Genomic DNA, 24,094 nt, shown 5'->3' with positions numbered 1-24,094 from the left:
AGCTGGGGAGCTATGAGCAAGCCCACACCAGCCCGCCGCCTCTCACCGCGGGCAACTCCAGAGTAGTAGAGAGTCCAGCCTCTCTCAAGGAGTAAGGTTCCAGAGCCCGAGCTGTGCGTGGAGGTGAGCCCGACTATATCTAGCCGGTACCTCTCAACCTCCCGCACAAGCTCAGGCTCCTTCCCCACCAGCGAGGTGACATTCCATGTCCCCAGGGCTAGTCTCCGTGTCCAGAGATCGGGTCGCCGGGGCCCCCGCCTTCGACTGCTGCCCAATCCACTATGCACCGGCCCCTTACGGATCCTCCTGCAGGTGGTGAGCCTACAGGAGGACGTCCCCACGTAATTGGGTGTTGACTTCTGAATTTAATTTTACTGTCATTAACATTAGGCTAATAGCTAATAGTTAGAAAAACCTGTCTTCAGGTTTTCATTGAAGATGAGATGAATTGACTACAAACATGGGTTCATCCTGTGTGTGAGTCTGGGAGGAGTATTAGTTTTGCTGTTTGTATTCTTACTGCTTTGCTCTGCCTTACCTCAATTCCACTTCATGCTCATAAGACACATCCATGAAAAACAAGTTACAGTACATTCCAAAATGCCCAGAACAGAAAACATGGAATATCATCACAACAGAAACACTGTTCCATATATTCCATTTATATTCTAATGGAAAAAGTTGATTGTAAGTTGATGCTATATGTAATCTGAGCTGTTTTATCATCTAGGGGGACCATGTGTGGTTGGACCTTAAAACAGGCCGAGAGTTTGATGTTCCTGTGGGAGCTGTGGTTAAACTGTGTGACTCTGGACAGATCCAGGTTGTGGATGATGAAGGCCGGGTAGGTTCACAAGAAACGTGCTGTTATTGTCTATACACACTACATATATCCCTGTAGATACTGTACTGTTTGAATCAGGGAAGAATCTCATTGGAAGTTTATGAGAACCCTTGAATTTAAACTGAATTATAAAACTTTAAATCACATCTTCTCTGATTTACTTATTTCTGCTGTCACACAGGAGCACTGGATTTCTCCTCAGAACGCCACCAACATTAAGCCCATGCACCCAACCTCCATCCACGGAGTGGAAGACATGATCCGCCTTGGTGACCTGAATGAAGCCGGCATCCTCCGCAACCTGCTCATCCGCTACAATGAATGTGTCATCTATGTTAGTATCCTGTCTAACAACACTGTAGCTCTGATCTGCAAAAAGTACACAGATGTTTCTTTTCATTTACAGTGTCATAGGGACTTAGAAGGTTTAGATTCTGTGACTTCCAAGTTTTTTTATTTACTGAGCAGTGACCATATTGGCCACAGCCCAGTAAAGTCAGGTTAAGCTGTTTAGTTGTACTCTAAGTGCTCTGCAGTAGAGTTCACATGCCACTATAGATAAGACAGAACATCCCCACCTCGCTCTTTGACTGAGTATCAGAGGCTTCTACAGAAGTTTGTATTCACTGAAGATAAAATGAAGGTTTGCTTGTTGCCTAATATACCCCATACACTGATAGTGTTATTCACTTCACCTGTAAGTGGTCATAATGTTATGGCTGTTATAGTTTAACTCTAGAAATAAGATTTGAAAAACATAGTGCTGGTTTATACAAAGCAGGTGTTGTAGAAGTCACAAGGGAACATTTTGAAAGGCCAGTCATTCTGCTTTGTCTTCTCAGAGCTTGAACATCCACATTTCTGTTTTTGGGTTCTGCAGACATATACAGGCTCAATCCTGGTAGCTGTCAATCCTTACCAGCTGCTGCCCATCTACACTCCAGATCAGATCCGCCTCTACACCAACAAGAAGATCGGCGAGATGCCGCCACACATATTTGCAATAGCTGACAACTGCTACTTCAACATGCAGCGGAACAACAAGGACCAGTGCTGCATCATCAGGTGTGTGTGTGTGTGTGTGTGTGCATATGTAATTTATATTGGTCAAAGTAACACACATAAAGTATTCCTGAACAACTAGGAATTGTGCTGAGGATTATTCTGACACAGCAGTTCAAACACAAGAGTCCAGTCCTCAAAATGTTTGAGAATGATTGTTGCATCTTCATTGCAAGTTCGAGTTTTCTCTGAAAGCTGCTAAAGCAGTCGTGAAGAACCACAACTGGCTGCCCTGCTTCTTTTATATCCCAGGTGTATTCAGCATACTATTGGGAGCCATAGTTAACTGCTACCTCAAGGTTTTTATGGACACAGGCATCTTTTAACTTTTTATCAAATAACCAGATATTTTCTGATGCATCTATATCTATGTGTGCTGCAGTTCCAGCACAATTGGTAGTTACTGTAGGTTATCATATTTGTGTATTGCATGAGCACGCATTGTTCTCTCTGTGCAACAGTGGTGAATCTGGAGCTGGGAAGACAGAGAGTACAAAACTGATTCTGCAGTTCCTCGCAGCCATAAGTGGTCAGCACTCCTGGATAGAGCAGCAAGTCCTGGAGGCCACGCCCATCCTCGAAGGTCAGAGAGCTGTTCTATTTTTACACTGCACAAAATATTATCTCATACTCTGGTTTCTGTTTTCATAAATGCACGTATTACAAATCTGGAAAATAGATGTCAGATTGGACAAGGAACCAACGGTTCACTGAATAGTAGTTCTGGAGTTCTTGATCGTATCAATCGATCTTCAGCAGATAGCTTGGCCAGTTTGCATAGAATCGTCCTAAAATCTGAGGCTCAGAGTTTGTTTGTGAATTTGGAAACAGTTGTTCAGAAAAAAGGTTTCATCTTAAGTTCCACTGCTCTTGAGCTTATGATCATATTAAATGCTCTTCCTCAGCAAAAGGAGTGTGCATGTATTTGAACATGTTCACATTTTATTAGTTTTCCTTTTCCAGGGTACCTCTCTTATATGCAGTAGTTGTCTACAAATAAACATGACATCAGCATAGTAATGTAACCTCAATCTTTTTATACAGTCCAGTTTCATCAGTATATCTGTGTACTGTCAATGACTCCACTCTGACATGATTTCTAGCTCTGTTAGTGCTTTTTCTCTCTCACCTCAATCAATACAGCTTTTGGTAACGCCAAGACAATTCGTAACGATAACTCTAGTCGTTTTGGGAAGTATATAGATATCCACTTCAACAAGCGAGGGGCCATTGAAGGAGCCAAGATAGAGCAGTACCTCCTGGAGAAGTCTCGGGTGTGTCGACAGGTGGGAAACTGGGTCATAGTTTACACTACTCTGCCACAGTCATAACTTCAGGTCTTTTCATTTCAGCCTTGTTTGGTTAAATTGCCAGATTCTAAACTATAGAAAAACATTAGATTTTTTTTTTTAGTAGTTAGGACCCTATTTTCAAGAATGTGATATTGAATGTACTGTCTGGATGGAGTAGTTTCATTCATCCTAAATTCATTGGTGCTGTTTTGGAGAAATAATGATATCGTGAACACATACAGGTGTTCAAATTACTGTCCACATCCTGCAGTGTAATATAAATAGAGGAACATTTTGGTTCATATAATAGCTCTCTTTATTTAGGTGGTATTGGTTCTGTTGCCATGAGTCTTAAGCGTAATATTAACATACAAATTCTATTTATAAAAGCTACATATTATACATATACTGTACATTTGTATGTAAAGTAAAAACATTGACACTGCTCTTTTCTCCTCCAGGCTCCAGATGAGAGGAATTATCATGTTTTCTACTGTATGTTGAGGGGTATGGCTCCAGAGCTGAAAGCTAAGCTGGGTCTGGGCCTCACAACAGACTACTCCTACCTCACCATGGTGAGTCAGCAGCTGTGAGAGAGACCATTTATATTGTTTCTCTGTGTATTGAGTGATAAATGGAGTAGTTACTGAACTTTTATTAAAACTGGGATCTGAATCTGAATCTGTTAACATCCACCACATATGGTACAACATATTAGCTAATACACTACTACTTGAAGGGTAATGGAAGTTGTGAACATGACATTAAAATGTCATCATCTTTTAGTAGATATGGCAAACTTGCTTACTGATGCGTCCAGCTGGAAGTGTATCATGGGCTTTTAGAACTGTGGCCAAAAGTGATGTCATGTGAACAATGAGAGCTTTTTAAATTTAAAGGTGAAATCACTACCAACACTATATAGTGAGTAATTGCCCCTGACTTTGGAACTGTAAGTCAGAGGAGTAAAATTATGAGGGTAGCAACAACCAGCCGACTAACACTGCTGTTCCTCAAACCTCTCCACCAGCTTAGCTAATAAACACGATATCTTAAATTTCTGTCTCTCTAACTTCCAGGGTAACTGTACAGAGTGTGACAGTCGTGATGACCTGAGTGATTACTCCAGCATCCTGTCGGCCATGAAGGTCCTCATGTTCACTGAGACAGAGAGCTGGGAGATTTCCAAGCTGTTGGCTGCCATCCTACACATGGGCAACCTAAGATTTGAGGGTAGGTCACACTGCACGGTCACTTAGCTTGTGTGTTTCAGTTTTAGAAGTATATTATTTGTTGTCACTATAAAGGCCATAATTAGTGGCAGTGATGTAATGGATTAAATAATAAGATGGTGTTTCTAATACTGTATCTGTGGAAGAAATAAAACCACACACCAAATGCACAGTACCCTGCTTAGAGAAGTCACATGACTTTTAAACTGAGGAAAACACTTACCTTGTTTCCCTCAGCTCGAACATATGACAACCTGGACGCCTGTGTGGTTGTGAGATCTCCTGACCTGGTTACTGCTGCTTCACTCATGGAGGTGTGTATGCTTGTGTGCATAGTGTATGCCCTTGTGTATTGCAAGTCTGCACATTTGCCTGGTGAATGAGAAGCCATATTAATCATCTGCTTAAAATCTAATATATTTGTACTGATGTCTAGATTACATGTAATGATATGTCTGATAACTGCATTGATGGATGATGCAGCGTTTTTGGCATTCTGTCTGAAAAGAGGACAAAAAGATTGCTTTAAAGTGAATAATTTTTTTGTCCATCATTGGTATTCTTGTTTCTTCAATCTTCTTATGCTGCTTGCTGTGTACTGGAGGTGGAGCCTAAGGATGTGATGGTGTGTTTGACAACAAGAACCCTGATCACACGTGGTGAAAGTGTTGCTACACCTCTCAATGTGGAACAAGGCCTGGATGTCAGGGATGCTTTTGTCAAGGTACCACAGATACAGAAACCTGACATTTAAAACACATAAAACCTTTTCTTTAGCAGGACACTTAGGCCCCACCGCTTGGTAAGAAACTGCCTGAGAAAATTACGCTTTCACGGTTTTTCAGGAACAGCTTAAACAACAGCTGAAAGTCTTGTTTTTGCTGACCTCCAGTGGTTTAACTTCTCATCTTGCTGTAGTGATGTAGAAGTGAACTCCAGGGTGTGTCAGTACTGCTAAGTACAATTACAACAGAGCATTATCTAGCCAAACTCTACAGTGAAGCTGGGTCATAAATTAACATTTTTTCAGTTTTAGTTTACAACCAAAAGCAGAAGTCTCTCTTCAGTCCCATATCCTCTCATCCCCACCCCCTCCAGCCCATCCTTTGACAAATTACCAAGACACTGGAGTGTTCATGCCGTGTAAATATTACAGAAATAAAGGTATAAATAAGTAGTTAATTACACATAGACAAGATATAACATCTTAATGAGAATATGCATCTAAACCTAAAAATAATCTAATTAAAAACAGGTCAAAGTTTAGATGTTAAAGTGTATTCAAGAAGTGAAACTCTTTATCAAAGAGAAGGGCTAAACATTGGTTTTTAGCCTGGTTTTAAACTAGAGCTATAACGGTTATTGTCATTGGGCATTAATCCTCTGGTAGTTTTCTCATTTAAGCAATACATCATTTCGTCCATAAAATGTTTGTTTGCTTGATCAACTATTAAAATATTTGCAGATTAATTTTTCTGTCAATCAGCTAATCAATTTTAAAAAATCACCTCTACATGTATATTATGACTAAATCACTAAAATCTGTGGTTCCCAACTTTACTCTTCATATTGGCTCTTGTCTGTGAGGAAATGCAAATGTTTGCCAACTAGAGTTGTTAGATGTAAAAGATTGAAGATTTGTATTTATAACTTTGAGCTTGACCTTACAGGGGATCTATGGCAGGCTGTTTGTCTGGATTGTGGATAAAATCAATGCTGCCATATACAGGGCACCGTCCTGTGAGAGTAACATCATACGCAAGTCGATCGGGTTGCTGGACATCTTTGGGTTTGAGAACTTCGTCGTCAATAGGTTATTTATGCTTGTCTGTTTGATTAGAAGTAGTGTCCAGTCTGTTTTATTGATTATCCATTTATCAAACATAATACTTGTTTGAACCCTAGTCTGTATTGTCAAACTTCTCTGATTTTGTTTTCACTGTAGCTTCGAACAGTTATGTATCAACTTTGCCAATGAGAACCTGCAGCAGTTCTTTGTTCGCCATGTCTTCAAACTGGAACAGGAAGAGTACAACCTGGAAGACATCAACTGGCAGCACATCGAGTTCACAGACAACCAGGATGCACTGGACATGATAGCCAACAAACCCATGAACATCATCTCCCTCATTGATGAAGAGAGCAAGTTCCCTAAGGTACAATGTTGGAAAACCCAGAAAGTCACTTAACAGTGATGTTGCCTTCATGACGGATCTGATTCCTTTCACTGTGCTGTTGTTGGCATCAGATTTAATATTTTGTTGACCGTGCTGAATTTAGCCTCCTATTCAGCAGTTTAGGGGAAAGATACTGTACATTCCTGATACACATATTAAAGCCTTATGATTATTTAAACCCCACTTTCAAATTTGTAGATAAAATCGGCACTGCCATGTACAGGCCACTGTCCTGTGAGAGTAACATTTGACAGGTTAACTTTGTGAGATTAATATTTTCAAGGTACTTGGCCAGTGGGTTGATCCAGGCATCTTGGAGAACTTGCTGCAGCTCCTCTGTGGATTTAGGCTGTCTCAGTCTCTGTTCTTTATAAGGAAATCCAAAAGTAACGCTGTGGGTTTTAAAGGACACTTCCCCGTAGATAAACTTGTTTGTTCTAGAGTGTAAACTCCTTCTGACATACCGGCCTTACAGTATGATGCTGACAATGTCCTGGATAATAATGTCTTGAAAAGACTGGGGCACTGTATTTTGCATTGCTTTATTAATGACTCCTGGTTCTTTGTATTTTGTCAGGGAACTGATGCTACAATGCTGTATAAGCTCAACTCTCAGCACAAGCTCAACTCCAACTACATCCCTCCTAAAAACAGCTATGAATCCCAGTTTGGTATCCAACATTTCGCTGGTGTGGTGCATTACGAGATCAGAGGTGCTTTTTGTTTCATCGGTCTCAAATTTGTTGCATGTTGTCTTGATTTCATGCTTTATTTTATGTTTTTCTCATCCTTCTTTTGCTGATCTACATTATACTGCAATTTTGGCTCTCAATGTAGGATCCTAGTACAACAATATGAAAAGCTGACCTTATACAAAATGCAGTCAGCCTGACCTGAACAGACTTTAATACAGGGAGAACATCAACCATGTAATGTGCCTTCTATTAACACACAGCTATAGTCAAAAAATGAGCAATACAGTGTAAATTGAATATCTTTGGGTTTGGGGCTGCTAATTAGAAAAAGCCATCTGAAGACATCAGAAGAAATGTCATGACAGTTAACTTTTATAGACCAAACAAGTAATTGCTAACTTGAAATAATTGCCAGATTAATCAACAGTGATGGTAATGTTTAGTTCCTGTACATGTACATGTACAGGTGCTCTTCCTATGTACACTAACACCTGAAAATGAGGGTGGGCAAAGAGGCAGGAAAAGTTGCCCTCAGCAGATCATTGAATAGCTCTTAAGGGGAAACTCTTGGGAACCATTTGGCAACAGTGGTAACATAAGATCCTTCATGAATATGGTGGCAGAACTGACAGGCAACAGTACCAGATTTTTGTCCAGATCAAGCTGACCAAATTAAATGTGTGAAATCATTCTTACAGTTCTTCTCTCTTCATCCTTTATCCTCCAGGGTTCTTGGAGAAAAACCGAGACAGCCTCCACACTGACACCATCCAGCTCGTTCACTCGTCCAAGAACAAGTTCATCAAACAGATCTTCCAGGCTGATGTGGCCATGGTGAGACCAGCAAATAACACCTCTAGATCTTGCTCATCGTGCAATGCACACGAATACTTGTAAAGGTGGACAAATGCTCTTTGCCTCCTTTTTTTTTTCTTACTTTTGTTGTGACATTTAAGGTGTTGCTGTCTTCAGGTGATAATGATGGTAATTTTTGCCTCCCTTTAGCATTTCCCCTCACAGTGTTGACTTTTTCTATTGCCACAGTCCTCCTCTCATTCTGCTGTCTCTTCTCTGTCTTTCATAAATTTCCTCTGACATCAGTTTCTGTGTGGGTATCAGCAGCCCAGCACACCTGCCCCCAAGGTAATCAACGGCCTTTAGCAACATGTGGTCACTCGAACCCTGTGTGTGTTCGTTTAAAATGAATAAAAACCCACCAATCCAAGTACATGATGCACCTCCATGTATCAGCATTCTCCCTTCCTGAAGCGCTTTCTTTATTCTGCAGGTACACAGTTTTTTGTAGCAGATACCAGAGGAGAAGTTTAGCATGATGTCCATGAAAATGAATCATAAAACTCTTTGACACACTCAGTCCTCAAAAATGAATCATAAAACTCTTTGACACAGTCCTCGTCTATTTCAGCAGGTTGCAATCTGGAGGCAAAGTCTTGTGTTGTTCAAGGGAATAACATCCTTTGTTGTTACACTGTGTGTTTGCATCGTGTACCTAAAACTCATGTCTAAAGTTGGTTTTAATCACCACATTTTGGACTGAAAACCTGTTCCAAATAGTGTGAAACAATGAACAGTGTGGTTTGAATCATTCATACTGAAATATAAAGCAGTTATCATGTAATGGGAACAATCACTAAGATATTAAATTAAATGAATAAGTATTAGTAATAAATAAGTAACAAGAGAAAGTGTGAGAACCCTTCACAATGAACTTGTTTTGTGCATAGAAATGAAAGCTAGACACTGATGTGAAACGGATGCAATGAGGAATAGTAATGACAGCATGCCATAAAACTATATGTCTAAATCTATCAGGACTGTGTGTGTTTTTGCAGAGTGTCGAGACAAGGAAGCGCTCTCCCACTCTGAGCAGCCAGTTCAAACGCTCCCTCGAGATGCTGATGAGGACTCTCAGTGTGTGTCAGCCATTCTTTGTTCGCTGTATAAAACCAAACGAGCTCAAAAAACCTATGGTAGGTGTAATTTGTGCTTGTGTGTTGGGTTTCTTGCATAGTACAACACTGGTTTAACACAAGACTTGTACTGTTTTAAGCACAGGTTCAGGTTTGCCTTGATACTGTGTCCCTTAAAATTTATATACACTCATACTCTCTCAGCTAACCAGTGTCTACTGCATGTTCCCTTGCCGTGACCTAGCCTGAAGCTTTCTTAATGTTACCATGTGTAACAGAGTCTTTAAAGAACTGGATACTCAAAGCTACTTTTACAGGATTTCATAAAATTTTACCATTAAGTCCAGTGTTTTGATTTTTAGTTTCACTGTCGTGTGTTGATTTCTTCTGTGTTTTCTCAGTTGTTTGACAGAGAGCTGTGTATTCGTCAGCTGCGTTATTCCGGCATGATGGAGACGATCCGGATCCGGCGAGCCGGTTATCCCATCAGATACACGTTTGCTGAGTTTGTGGATCGTTACCGAGTCCTCATACCTGGCGTCAAACCTGCCCACATACAGGTCAACCACTCAGCCACTGACATCTGTTAGATCTGTTTCTGTTGTATTGTGTAGTCCTAATTAGACCTGATTGAATAGGCTTCCAATGCCATTATTAAAGGGCAAGTTCACCCACACTGTAAAAATACTTTTTTTTTTATTTATAACTTACTTAGATTTTTGCTGCCACCTTAGTAAAGTGAAGTGGTGAAAGAAACTTTATTTGTGGAGTTGAAAGCACTGAAATCTTTATTTCTAAAGAAGTAGTCCCTAGGAAGAGAAGAAAATATGTCTAGGATTTTGCTGTGTACATGTAATTAGGGTAAGCTGACCATTTTTAAAGAAACAGTTTGACATTTTGGGAAATAATATCTTATGTCTGTATTAAATGGAGTCAGGGAAAGCTCATCTATCTTATCTTATCTTAGCTTAGCAACAGGTTATCTTCCTGCCTAGCGCTTCTGTGCAGCATACCTGGGGTTATCATGGGCTGTCAGATTTAATCGGTCATGTTCAGGCCCACTGGAAATGGTACTAAATGCAGTCTCAGTGCAATGACAGAGCTCTGGAGCACTGTCACTGCACACAACAGATAATTACAAAGAGATGTTTTTTTCTCAACTCTGAAGTGCTGGTTATAATATGCTGTTTACTTATATACTGTATCTGTGTAACTACTCCAGTGTTTAAGGCCAAATTATTTTAATGTGACTTTTCTGTAATACAGAAACTATCAGTGTTATACAGAATCTGATGAGACTTGTGTTAAAATTACTGATCCAGGAGTTGTGTTTTTACATAGTTTCTCTCCTTCCAGGAGGACCTGCGAGGGACCTGCCAGCAGATAGTCCAGGGCCGGCTGGGGAAACATGACGACTGGCAGATCGGGAAGACCAAGATTTTCCTCAAGGTTGTCCATCATACTTGTGATGTGACATAAAAAAAAAGATTTTTCCTCATGTTGGCGTTTGATGACGTTATGTACGACCGATGAAAGTTATAGCTTATCTCAACTTTATTTTCTTGACTTGTGGTGTTGCTGCTTGTTTTGTTTTTTTAGGACCACCACGACATGCAGCTGGAGATTGAGAGAGACAAGGCCATTACTGACAAGGTCATCCTCATCCAGAAGGCTGTGCGGGGACATAAAGAGAGGTCAGGAACTTTCATGGGCAGCGCTTCATGGAAGTCTTTGTTTTGGAAGCTTTTTTAAAATCATGCTATAAATTTATGTGTGTATTTATTTTATTTATACACCTAATTTCTCCCTGTTCATCATTCTTCTTAGGGTTCACTTCCTTAAACTGAGGAGTGCTGTGACTTTAATCCAGAAGGTTTGGAGAGGTTATCAATGCAGGAAGAATTACAATATTGTGAGTCTTTTACACCTTTGTAGTTTTTTTTTTTTCATCAACACTTCAGTGGCTACTTGCTTCCAACTTCTCAGTCACACTATTTTATCCCACTGACATCACTTGCTCTTATGAGCTATGAATTTTACTACCGTCTTGCATTCAGTGAGGTTCTGTCTCTGTCTTTAGTGCTTCTTGGAAGAAACAGGTTTATGAATCATATTCATATACAATCCAGAGAATTACACACAAAAACCGTTGGGACACACTAGGAAAATGTAGCCACACACCATATGAAACAGGCTAAAATTTGACCAAAACTAATATGCATTTCTGTTGAAAGGCTGTCAAAATTAACACTACAAATATAGCTTTAAATAATTGTGACCTCAGTGTTGACCAAAATAATTGTGATTATGATTTTAGCCATAATTATGCAGCCCTCGGCGCCACGCAATTTATACCTCACCCATTTCTCTCCCTCAGATGCAGTCTGGCTTCTTGCGTCTCCAAGCAGTCTACAGGGCAAGAAGGTACTACAGAAGCTACCGGATGACTCGCCGTTGTGTTATCTTCATCCAAGCCCATTGCCGCGGCTTCCTCATACGGCAGACATTTTGCCAACATCTCCGTGCCGTGTTGACCATCCAGGCCTACACCAGGGGCATGATAGCAAGACGCCTCTGTCAGAGGCTCAGGGCAGAGGTAAAGAGTTACTCTATTTACTACTGCTATTTAAATCATGTTGTTGACATGCCAGAAAGAGAGGGATACTGGTGTTGAGGGTAAACACAGAAAAAAATGATGTTGCATATTTTATCTGACTGAAAGAAACTGTGAAGCCTTAATACATACAGCATGTCCATGTAATCTAACATATAACAAGACAACTCAGAAACACAGAGGAGAAAGCCTGTACAAGTGGTGCCCATTTATCCATAAACATTTCTATTTTCATATTTTATACTGTGATGATCAAGTGTTCCTTTAATTTTGTATGTCTGCTACCATGTCACAAACCCCTCCAATATAACTCATATCAACCAGTAGATTTTAAAAAGACTATATTTCAAGTTTTCTACATGTTGGGCTTTTAGAATGAGTTTTACTTTTTATTGTTTCATTTATATATTTTACATAATCTAACTAGTTATCTAATTCATTTCTTATTTAATAGAGAGGGCATTGGAAGTATATAAAATCAAGGTCTAAAATTTGTCACCATAAAACCTTATTTTATATATTTATGAAATTTTGTTTTGAACCTAGTTTTCTATCTGTTGTTTTTTGGAAATGTGTGTACTGTAAGCGTTTAAGAATGTCTTTTTTTATCCTGGCATTGTTGCACATTTCTTTCTTTTTCCCTGTTCTGAAAGATGATTTTTAATAAATTATTTGTTTGGTGAATGGTTGATTAATCTCACTTTGTTATTAAATTGATCAGTTTTTAAATGGCTTTCTGAGAACTATGAAATAAATTCCTGATCAAGTCTGCAGTTCCAGTGACCTGACAATGAAGAAGTCGAGTTGGTGAGCTGGAGATAGAGCAGCTGAAGTCCAGACCACAGACAGTTGCTGTTACATGTTGTTAATGTTGTACATTTATTTTTGTTGTCTTTAAAACTTTGACTTTTGTGCAATTTTTATTGGTGACTCTCCTGATAGTGTGTGGCAGTTTAGATTTATTCTGCTGTAGCATTTACTGTGTGCCCTTGTAAAAGTAGGTAAAAGTACTTAATATTGTGCTCAACTTTAACCCATACTTTGATTAATGGTGTCTGGTCATGTATTTCTTAGAATAATTTTTTAGAATTATAATGATGTTTTTCTCCAGTGCTTCCCTGCAGTTTGTCTGCTCTAGTTTTAAACAGACAAGTAATCAAAAACATAACAAGACAAATCAGTAAACGTTCATCAGTACACCCCACCTGCCTCTATGAAACCTCTGTTCCTCTTTCCCCTCCCCTCACAGCTGCAGCATCGCCTAGAAGCTGAGCGCCAGCGCCTGGCCGAGGAGGAACAGCTGCGAAACCAGATGTCGGCTTGGCAGGCCAAGGCAGAGGCCGAGCAGAAACACCAGGAGCGGCTTATACAGCTGGCCCAGCAGCAGGAAGAGAGGGAGAGGAAGAAGAAGGAGGAAGCTAGAAAGAAGAAGGAGATGCTGGAGCAGATGGAGAGGGAGAAGAAGCAGCCCATGGACCACTCAGACATAGTCGACCACATGTTTGGTTTCCTAGGGAACTCTGGGCCGTTACCCAACAAGGACGGTCGAGCACCAGCTGGGTTTGAAGTATGTATCCATGGTTTTTATAGCCCAATAAAAATGAAAAGTTTGAGTACCCATTATTTTGTACTGATTTAATTTGAATTCATTTTGATCTATGCTAGAGTTTTTTGTTATAGGTATGGCAATGTCTCAATCCACCAGTTCAGGTTCAGACTGAAATATTTCAACATCTACTGGATGGACTGCATGAGTGTTTTATTTAGACGGAGCACGAATAATCTCAGAGCTCCTGTTCTACATCCATACAACACACTTATTATACAGCACTATGACCGTTAGCTTGTGGTGTGGCCTTGGGACACAGCAGTAGTTGTTTTTGGTCACTTGTGGCTGGAAGAACTCTGCAACCACTTTAACTTGTTTTCATCAGCTAGTTACTAACTTTGGCTGTCTGCTGTTTCTGTCTCTTCATAACTGGATATTATATTGATGCATCTCCTACTACTCAGGACTTGGAGAACACTCTTTGTGGTGCAGAAGCCGAAGAAGAGGTGTTGAATGAAGCTCGGCCGTTACCTGACGAGGAAGAAGAGGATTTGTCCGAGTACAAGTTCTCCAAGTTTGCAGCCACCTATTTTCAGGGTGTTTCCACACACACCTTCATCAGACGACCACTGAAACAACCTCTGCTTTTTCATGAGGATGAGGGAGATCAGCTGGTGAGACTGAACTTTGACCTCAATCCTAAAGGCCTCTCCCTCTCCCAGCTGTTCATTTAGTTCTTCACATTATGTGATAGATGTTTTAGATATTTATATATTTTCTTGCTATAGGATTTGATGAGCAGACTGATACCATGCTCATTTCTGTATGTTATTATACTGAAGCCAGGAGATGGTTAGTTTAGGTTCGCACTGAAAGCAAGGGGACATAGCTAGCATGACTATGTCCAAAGTTTAACAAAACAAATCTAAAGATCACAAGTTAACACATAATTTCTCATTTGTTTAATCAGTATACATTAGAGCGGTTAGTTGGCAGATTTGTTTAACCTTTGGACAGAGCCAAACTAGCTGATTGAATTCAACAAAATTACCAAAGCACCAATAAGTATGCATGCTGACAAAACATGATGTATGTGACTAGTCATTAAATGAAGCACATTTATTCCTCAACTTGCTGCTGATATTAATGTGCTGCTCTGTCTCCCAGGCTGCATTAGCTGTGTGGATCACAGTGCTAAGGTTCATGGGAGACTTCCCTGAGCCCAAATGCCAGCTGGTCATTAATGATGGCAGCGAAAAGGTTCCTGTTATGACCAAGATTTATGAAACGCTTGGCAAAAGGACCTACAAGAAGGAGATGCAGGAGCTGCAGGTGGAAGGAGAGGTGAGAGGACAGAAAGATGCTGTTTCAATTGACTGTTGAGGATTTTGGCTGTGTTCACATTATCTGCTGACGATTCTTTCAAATCTGATCTGCATCATTTCCATATATGGATGTAGATCTGATTCATAAGAAAGGTCCGATTGGAATTCACTCCTGTTATCATCATTCAGTGCTGGCCCCTCACAGGTGGGTAAAAATAAAAATGGAAAAAGGCTACAACCGCGCCCGGCACCAGTGGAGAGACAAAGATGTTCCACATTAGTTAGACATTTATGGAGAAATCTCTGACCAAGCTAAACTGGAAGGAACATATCATAGCAGTTTCTGAGGAAACTGTGAGACATGACCGTCACCCACGTGACTCATATTTTAGTTAAATGTGTATATGTGTGACAGTTTAGGACTTTGGCGATGTTCACACATGGACCTTGATACATATCACAAACATAAATGTGAACTATCAACACACCAAGTTTGGATCTGACAAAAAAAGTGAAATTGAGCATTAAGACCTGTAATGTAAATGTAGCCGAACTGTAGCGATAGTCACTTTGGTCAAAATGTCATTGTTTTCCCATGTTTGTGTTACAGAACAGCTCTGTAGACAGCCAAAAGAGGAACAGCGTCAGGCATAAACTTGTGTCTCTCACCTTGAAGAGGAAATCCAAGATCACTGAGGAGGTGAGACTCAACCCAGCAAGAAGTGTTGTAAGATATTTTTGGGCTTTGTCGTCTTTATTTGATAGCACAGTAGAGACTGAAGGTCTGTGGCCAGGCTAGATCTAGACATAAAGCAATAAACAAAGCAGCAACAATGCAGATGTTCAAGCTTGCAAACTTTGCCCTGATAATTTTGGAACTCTTGGAAAGTCCTAACCCCAAAGCAGGCTTTTTTTTTTACCAGGTAGAGGAACTAAATTTTAGTCCAGTGTTCCTTTGTTTGAAATGCAGGTGAAATTCCTCTAAAGATTTTTTGCCTATTGAGAGAGTTCCTGTGGTGGAAAAGTTGTAATTGACAATCTGTTTAGAATTGACCCAGTCCCTAAAAACTCTGTAATTCTGCACCCATCATTACAGATGTGGATGGCACTGGCTAATTTCTCAGTGTAAGCAGAGGAGCATGTTAAAGCTACAGTATGTAGCTTAAGTAGGGCTCGACCCAAGTATCTGACTATTCAGATATTCGTTTGTTCTCCACATTAAGACAAGTTTTGAAACATATTTCTACAATAAAAATGTTTGAAAAAAGTTACATAGCTTTAATGGACAGGGTGATCATTTTTTGAGTAGACAAATTCAATTAAAATGTTCATTGAGCGGTGTTTTTCTTTTATCTGTGGCAGGTGACCAAGCGGCTGACAGAAGGAGACGTGAGCCTCCAGGGGAACAGCATGCTGGAGGACCGGCCCACCTCCAACCTAGAGAAACTTCACTTCATCATTGGCAATGGCATCTTGCGGCCTGCCCTAAGGTGACCTACAGTACAGACAGCTTTAGTGTAACTTCCTTTAATGTCTTTGTTACTTGCTACTGTAAATCTGAAGTAAGTAAAAGCCAAATGCACATGCGGGAGATCTCCGTGTGAGCACTCTGCTTTGTTTACAGTCTGCTAACCCGTTGCACCTTCATGATCTAAAGCCCTGCTATTAACGCCATGAAGCTGCACTGTTGTTTACATCCAGCTTTATGATTGTGTTTTATGTATTGATGTTTTTGATAGTAGTGCAGTTACAAATGTGAGGGTAGGCCATGGTGCTGCTATATTCAGAAAGATTTGTCCTATGAACTGACTTGTATCCAAATTAAGCATAAGGTATGGGTATGAACAGTATGCCAGGTTTATCCTTGTGTCAGATTAACATGCGATCATCCATTCATCCATTATCTATACCGTTTATCCTGAACAGGGTCGCAGGGGGGTTGGAATCATGTGATCACCTAAGTTTAAACATTACTGGTACACTGAAGGTAGGATGAAGTTTCTTCTTTGATAAGTACAAGTCCAGATTTTGTTGCAGCTGCTGTTCTCTGTCTCAGGGACGAGATCTATTGCCAGATCTGCAAGCAGCTCACTCAGAATCCATTCAAGAGCAGCCATGCCCGAGGATGGATCCTGTTGTCTCTCTGCGTGGGCTGCTTCGCCCCGTCCGAAAAGTTTGTTAAGGTAAGAAATCATTTGCTCACTTTTGATAGGAATGCCACCAAATATAAATACTGCAGTTCATTTTTGACTTTCTAATTAGTCAATATTTACTCAGCTGTTGTATTTTTTTCCCACATATATTTGTAACTTAAGATTAAATACACTCTGAAGGGGACAGCAAAGATATTAAAATGTTGAAAATTTCATTGAAACCAATCAAAAACATTTTATTAAGATGTCGTATTCAAAGAATTAGGTGATCTTTGTTGATTACTGCAAACGAGATGCTGCTTTACTGACTATAGTTCTTTTCCCTTGTCTATACTTCACTGATCCATAATCAAGTCATTTTTGTTGCAAATTAAGAAATCAGAGCAGACTGAACAGAAGACATGACAAGACATCCTTGTGCCTTGTACCAAAGAGGGTGCAGACAGAACAGATCAGTGACTGAAATCACTCAGCTCTTTGCCTCCAGCATTAACACCAGGCATTCTGAGCTAGCACCGGGCCTTTATTTTACTCAAGATTGGTGATTTAAAGATTTTCTTTAGCCTTATTTTCCTTTGTTTCTAGTATTTACGGACATTTCTGAACAATGGTCCACCTGGTTATGCTCCATATTGTGAGGAAAGGTTGAGGAGGACATTTGTCAATCGCACACGAACTCAGCCGCCATCTTGGTTGGAACTTCAGGTACTGAACATGCTGCTTACTCTGTCTTTGTGTTGTCTGCTCACTTTGGTCAGGGGATCCTCAGGTCTTGAGAAGTCATAGAAAGCAATGAATTGCATTTCCCAAATTTTTTTTTATGTGTTTGTGTCTAATTGTAGACTGTAGAAGTTATCAAAAAAACAAATGATATAATTTTTGCCCCTCAGGCCACTAAATCTAAGAAGCCCATCATGCTACCAGTGACATTTATGGATGGCACCACCAAGACCCTCCTGGCTGATTCAGCTACCACTGCCAGTGAGCTGTGCAATGCTCTGGCTGACAAGATCAACCTGAGAGATCGTTTTGGCTTCTCACTGTACATCGCCCTGTTTGACAAGGTATAACCAGCACTATGGGATTATTATGAGAGAACAGGCCCCAGGACATAGACATGTAAAATCCCCCGCCCCACTGCTCCTATGTACATCCAGACTGAAAGAAACATGGAACAGCTACAAACAATGCAACTTTCTGTGTAGCCATTTTGCATCATTTGTAATCATGTTAATTTCTTTGTCCTTTCCTGGTGTTTTGTAGTCATTTTGCATTTCTGTATTACTCTGTAATATCAAAATGTTACAACAAGATATACATTAACAGTCACTTCATACATAGGCTGGCTCATGAGCGCTTTGTGAAACTGCTTTTGCCAGGTGTCATCTTTGGGCAGCGGCAGCGACCACATCATGGACGCCGTCTCCCAGTGTGAGCAGTATGCGAAGGAGCAGGGTGCCCAGGAGAGGAATGCCCCCTGGAGACTGTTTTTTAGGAAAGAGATCTTCACCCCATGGCACAACCCTGCTGAGGACTGTGTCTCCACAAACCTCATTTACCAGCAGATTGTCCGAGGGGTGAAGTTCGGAGAGTATCGCTGTGAGAGGGTCAGTATTAGATTTGTTTTTTTTTCATATACAGTTGCTTTCAACGCAGTTTTGATTTTTGTTTACACACTAGACTTTAGGAGAGGTGCATCAGGTCTGTGTGTTTTTCCTAATAAATATTATCGACTCCTTCAAACAGTGAGAATGATTTTGAAATTGAAATTCCCATACTGTAGTCAAGTCTTTATGGCTGTCTTTAGCTTTGAGCTAAACGTAAACATCAGTATACTAAAATGCTGATCTTTAGCAGGTATAATATTAGCAGTACTCACCATAAATAGTAGAGTCCAGGATTGCTATAGGGTATGAACTTGTGAATCCCAAGTCAGGGATTGTATACATTTTCATAAAGACTGAGTGATGTCAACCAGAATCTAAATGAATTAGCTCTAAATTTGGGTCAGATTCACTGTAGGTTTGAAACTGCACTGCACCAAGAACAAGAGTATCCTTTAGTCAGTCTTGTTCTTTTCTGATACGATAAGGTCTGCAACTGAACCACTTCTGCAAAAGTCTCTAAAAAAAATGTTGTTAATCCGCTGTGCTTGTTTCCTTGAAGGAAGAGGACCTAGCAGAACTGGCCTCTCAGCAGTACTATGTGGATTATGGCTCTGAGATGCTCCAGGATCGCCTGCTCAGCCTCATCCCCTCCTACATCCCCGACAGGGAAATCACCTCTAATAAGAATGCAGAGAAGTGGGCTCAGCTCATCATTAGTGTGCACAAAAAAGTATGTGCCACAGTGATCATCAAAACAGACACTTTTTTTAAACTTTCTGAACAACATGCTGCAGTATTGTGCGACAGTAACTAACTACAACGGACTCTGCAGGAATTACACACAAAGAGGAGGCTGAACGCAGAGAAAGTGAAGGAGGATGTGGTGGATTTTGCTCGTTTAAAGTGGCCTTTACTCTTCTCACGCTTCTATGAGGCCTTCAAATTCTCAGGTCAGTAACATGCTAGTCTACACATTCCCTATCTCAGTGGGTTTTAAAACGGCTATCATACCGTCTGTCCACAGGACCCAGTCTGCCCAAGAACGACGTGATTGTGGCAGTGAACTGGACTGGTGTCTACTTTGTGGACGAACAGGAGCAGGTCCTTCTGGAGCTCTCCTTCCCCGAGATCACTGCTGTGTCCAGTAGCAGGTACAGTATGGTAACTCTTTGAAGCAACACAGATCCTAGCTGCGTTTTCCACTGTTGTAACATACCGAGAAGTCCACCCTGTGCTTCCCTTAATCGTCATCGGGTTGACGCGGACCGTCCTGTTTTGTTTTTCCACTGTATTTTTCCCTGTGTTGGTGTCTGTTTAGAACAGGGTGGGGCTATGGTCCTCACACACACTCACACTCACAGCTGAACAGAGGGAGAGAACATGAAGGATCACTCCACACTCCAAGAATCAACCAGTAACTGAGACTGTATGAGCAGTTTATCAGCTATTGAACAAACAGAACACAAACTTCCACGCACTGAAGGCCCCATTTTATCCCTAACCTAACGCATTAAGTCCTAGTTTTACATGTAAACCACTGTGTGTTCACACATTGTGCCTGTGGTGTGAAGACACCGGTGTTTAACTAAAAAGCAGCATGCACACAGCCACCCTCTCCCCCCTCATGTTCCTGGAACTTGATTTTGGTAACTGTCAACTTGAAAGTTTGAGGTATTCTTTTTAAAAAGTGTATTAAGGCCCAATTAGAGATTATTACGTTTTTAATTTTAACAGGATGATTTTTTTAATGAAGTCATTTGCATTTTCCAGAGGAGGTAAACACCAGGGTCAGAGCTTTACCTTAGCCACCATCAAGGGAGACGAGTACACGTTCACCTCCAACAATGCAGAGGACATCCGTGATCTGGTGGTCGCCTTCCTCGAGGGTCTGAGGAAGAGGTCCAAGTATGTGGTGGGGCTGCTGGACTGTCCTGGCCCTGGTAAGATTTGCTGACTGTTTGAAGAGAAAGCATGTATTGACATATTTTTGGTATTTAGTGGAATCTCCCTTTTGGGAGATTGATGGTGGAGTTGCTGCTACTGTAGATGTATTTTTAATATGCTAAGCCATAAACTTGATGTATATTTTAAAGCATTATCTCTATATGTGTCCTCTGTCTCACAGTGGGGGTAGATTCCACATTTCTGCGTTTCTCAAAAGGGGATCTGATCATCCTGGATGAACACAACGGAGAGCATGTGATGAACTCCGGCTGGGCCCATGGCATCAACGACAGGACCGGACAGAGAGGAGATTTCCCTGCTGATTCCGTCTATGTGCTGCCCACCATCACCAGACCACAGTATGACCTAGTGGTGAGTGAGGCCACAGTGATGAGCACCCAACTGTAGTCTATAGATTATTGGTCAGTCCTAGTTTCAAAGCCTACATAAATGTAGAAGTTCAAAATCAATAGAATATCATCACATTAATTTTTCAGCAGTCTGCCGCTGTAGACAAGTCGGACGTCGGCCATAGTGGCTCCGCACGAGACGGTACCATCCAGATTCTAGCTAATGTTACTGAGATAATAAGACTTCCCTGAGTACTAGAGCATCTCTCTTTAGCTCAACATCATTAACATTATTTATTAACAGTGCCTCCTGAATCCTGTAACCTTCAGGAAAAGTGGTGAGAGCAGGTGGCAGCCTGGGCAGAACCAAGCCAACCATATGGAAGGCTATAAAATGAGCACACGTCTAGACTCAGCCAAGACCAAAGAACTGATTTTATATTCATGATACATGACGGTTTTTAATACTATCTTATAATAATCAAAAATACATTTTATGACCTTAAATTGAATTAATAATAATAATTTATTTAAGACCTTTCAAGGACTGCTGACACCCTGTCAGATATGTGTATGTTTTCAATCTTTCACATTTACATCAGAACACCAAGCTGTTCAAAAAAGTATCCAAAATTCTGCATGCAATAAATAATAATCAGTTTCATTTTCAGGAAACTACAAATGAAAAAATAAGATTATCGGTGCACTTATTTCCATTTGATGATGCAAATTAGGACCACTGGAGGAACAGTTGAACATTTTTAGAAATGCACCTAATTGTTTCCTCTCTGAGAGTAGAGGTGAGAAGATCATAGATGAGAAGACAAGAATAAAAGTTTATTTATAGAGAAATATATTCTGTAACTGTTTCATAGGCAACAGCCGTGCAATCGCTGGAAGTGCAGCAAAGCAGTGCCTCCCTGTGTTCCTTTGTAACTGTCCAGTATCCATTGTCTTGTCTTCCTTTTAAAAGACTCACACTGCATTAATCATTGTTAAAGCAGCCCTCTATTTTTTTTTTATTATATCTACTATAAGATTTTTACCTCTGCTAGTACTATGATCGTAATCTAATAGACATCTCCCAGCTCAAATCTTCCTCTTCACTCCTTCACTTCCTCGGTCTCAGGCTCTGGTGACGGTGACTCCTGATCAGAGACGAGAATCCATCAGTTTGTCTCAGATGAACCCTCCTGACAATGAGGACAAAGCAAAGGCCTACACACTGGAGGAGTTCTCCTATGACTATTTCAGGTGTGTTTCCTAATCTTTCACATAACGTCATGCAAACATCATTTAGATTCAGTATCCTCCTCCATATTTCAAAGTGCAGTTAGACTCAGGGCCATTTTTGGACATTTCAGTGCTCCAGGCCAAAAAAGCATTGCATTAACATTAACTGTTTAGATGTGTTACAACTTTGCAATGAGATAAGATGCTTGATTCCAATAATATTTTGTACAGTGTTCAGTACCAAACTAATAAAGGATGTCTGTTTGAATCTGTCACAGGAATGTCTGGACAAGATTTAACCTCAGCATTAACAACATACTGAACAGTTTAACCAATAGCAGTAGCTTGGAGATGTTGTTCATCTGCAGTCTGTCACTGAAACCAGTGCCAAGCCATTGCTTTGCTTGCTGTCATATACTGTAATTAACAGAAACAACTGGCTGCAGTTGTCATACAGTTTATGGCTCAGAGGGCCAGTTGCTCATAGCACTGTGTGATCAGAGGTTAATGGAGCACAGGGGGACATCTTTCACAGCCAATAACTATTCAACAGAATGCCTGGATTTGTTGGTCCCAAGTTGATCCACAGGATAAAGGTCCTTATTTTCATTCTAATTTCTGTGTTTAATCATTACAGGCTACATTTTATTGAACTAACCAACTCCCTGATAAACATGGCTATTGTACATCCCAGTTATGAGTCAGGATTATAATGTGACGTTTGCATGAAGCATAAGTAACCAAGATTGTTAAGACTGACACAATGGTATGAGTAAACAGATGCCTGGTTGCACAGCTGCAGGCAGTAGTTTCAGGTAATGATATGACAGCCAGCATCTGACCTGGACACTAGTGACAGTTTGCTGTCTGAAATGAAAGGGAACTTATGGAGTTATTGTTTGCTGACAGTGCTATGAAGCAGGATTGGGTATGATTGGGTCACTATTGGGTTTGTCACGTGTACACACACTAGGACAGGTCCAGCTGGTGGCAGCCTAGGTGACCACTTAGCTCACCTGTGCCCAAAGGATGTCCCTGATGATACTTCAACATTTAGATACTGGCCCTGTAAAATAATAGTGAAAGTGTCTAATATGACTGACTTATGCAAGAATACTGTGTGGAATTTGAGTGTTTTGTGATTTCTGCTAATCTCTCCTGCATGTGTCCAGGCCTCCTCCAAGGAGCACTCTGAGCAGGGTGATGATCTCAAAAGCCCGAGGGAAGGAGCATCTGTGGAGCTGCACTAGGGAGCCTCTCAAACAGCCTTTGCTGAAGAAGGTCCTGGCATATGAGAAGCTCTCCCAGGAGGCCTGCTTGGCCTTCGTAGATATCCTTTACTGGAGGTGTGTCAATACTGCTGTGTGTTAATTGCATGCATCAATGGATATTTGTTGTCATACAATAAGTCCTAAATTTTATAAAATAATCAGTAAATCTGCTCTTTCAGCTCCACATATTGGTCCCATAATGACAATTATCTCCCAGTTCTGCCACTTTTAATTAGATTTAATCTATTCTTGTTTACAGTGTGTAACAAGTGTTTTATTTATTGTTGTAAATTACTGCCAAATAATCATATTTCTCTACCTCTCAACTGATATTCTGTTCCCAAGTCAAAGAATCCACCTATTTTTATATTAATGACTGATGTCCTTAATCAAGCCTGTACCTGTGATGAAGTATATGGGTGACTACCCCTCTAAACGTATGCACTCTGTCAGCGAACTCACCGATCACATCTTTGAAGGAGCTCTGAAGGTCGAACCGCTCAAAGATGAGATCTTCTGTCAAATTCTCAAGCAGCTAACCAATAATCACATCAAGTAAGTCTGAAACACAGACACACATTTCAAAGAGGGACTGTTGTTTTTTTTTTATTAGACATCCAGTAAATGCAAAGTGCATTTTTCATACATTCTTAGGAACACACTATGGAAGCAAAAGCTGATGCAGGAGGAGCACTAAATGGCAAAATGTACACATTACAACAATACTGTACTGTATGTGGCGGCTGAATGTAAAACCACAGACATGAATGTGCTGCTTTAACAACCTCAGCTCTTCTGGAGGTCCGACACTGATA

The 24,094-nt window shown here is 40.6% G+C and overlaps 2 protein-coding genes across 2 annotated transcripts in view; one reads left to right on the top strand and one right to left on the bottom strand.

The window, feature by feature from the left end:
- Positions 1-24,094, bottom strand: part of LOC109959351 (N-acetyltransferase 9-like) — a 561,041-nt gene that overhangs the window by 241,596 nt on the left and 295,351 nt on the right. The window lies entirely within an intron of this gene.
- Positions 1-24,094, top strand: part of LOC109959353 (unconventional myosin-VIIa-like) — a 37,975-nt gene that overhangs the window by 8,630 nt on the left and 5,251 nt on the right. Inside the window, exons 5-40 of the mRNA XM_020598631.1 lie at positions 731-844; positions 1,026-1,178; positions 1,725-1,909; positions 2,368-2,489; positions 3,050-3,192; positions 3,660-3,773; positions 4,278-4,431; positions 4,668-4,744; positions 5,035-5,154; positions 6,101-6,243; positions 6,376-6,586; positions 7,185-7,320; positions 8,030-8,136; positions 9,156-9,293; positions 9,635-9,793; positions 10,590-10,682; positions 10,833-10,927; positions 11,061-11,145; positions 11,611-11,829; positions 13,097-13,414; positions 13,861-14,070; positions 14,564-14,740; positions 15,332-15,421; positions 16,084-16,211; positions 16,778-16,904; positions 17,460-17,579; positions 17,765-17,938; positions 18,254-18,481; positions 19,041-19,211; positions 19,314-19,431; positions 19,506-19,632; positions 20,252-20,421; positions 20,607-20,797; positions 21,905-22,029; positions 23,181-23,338; positions 23,681-23,834. Of these exons, the coding sequence (XP_020454287.1) occupies positions 731-844; positions 1,026-1,178; positions 1,725-1,909; positions 2,368-2,489; positions 3,050-3,192; positions 3,660-3,773; positions 4,278-4,431; positions 4,668-4,744; positions 5,035-5,154; positions 6,101-6,243; positions 6,376-6,586; positions 7,185-7,320; positions 8,030-8,136; positions 9,156-9,293; positions 9,635-9,793; positions 10,590-10,682; positions 10,833-10,927; positions 11,061-11,145; positions 11,611-11,829; positions 13,097-13,414; positions 13,861-14,070; positions 14,564-14,740; positions 15,332-15,421; positions 16,084-16,211; positions 16,778-16,904; positions 17,460-17,579; positions 17,765-17,938; positions 18,254-18,481; positions 19,041-19,211; positions 19,314-19,431; positions 19,506-19,632; positions 20,252-20,421; positions 20,607-20,797; positions 21,905-22,029; positions 23,181-23,338; positions 23,681-23,834 (5,354 nt within the window). The remainder of the gene's footprint in view (positions 1-730; positions 845-1,025; positions 1,179-1,724; positions 1,910-2,367; positions 2,490-3,049; positions 3,193-3,659; positions 3,774-4,277; positions 4,432-4,667; positions 4,745-5,034; positions 5,155-6,100; positions 6,244-6,375; positions 6,587-7,184; positions 7,321-8,029; positions 8,137-9,155; positions 9,294-9,634; positions 9,794-10,589; positions 10,683-10,832; positions 10,928-11,060; positions 11,146-11,610; positions 11,830-13,096; positions 13,415-13,860; positions 14,071-14,563; positions 14,741-15,331; positions 15,422-16,083; positions 16,212-16,777; positions 16,905-17,459; positions 17,580-17,764; positions 17,939-18,253; positions 18,482-19,040; positions 19,212-19,313; positions 19,432-19,505; positions 19,633-20,251; positions 20,422-20,606; positions 20,798-21,904; positions 22,030-23,180; positions 23,339-23,680; positions 23,835-24,094) is intronic.

Source organism: Monopterus albus, unplaced genomic scaffold (assembly GCF_001952655.1).
Source record: "Monopterus albus unplaced genomic scaffold, M_albus_1.0 scaffold38.1, whole genome shotgun sequence".
In the NCBI taxonomy this organism is placed as follows: domain Eukaryota; kingdom Metazoa; phylum Chordata; class Actinopteri; order Synbranchiformes; family Synbranchidae; genus Monopterus; species Monopterus albus.
Note: the sequence above shows the minus strand (reverse complement) of the source record. Positions and strands in the feature narration are given on the sequence as shown.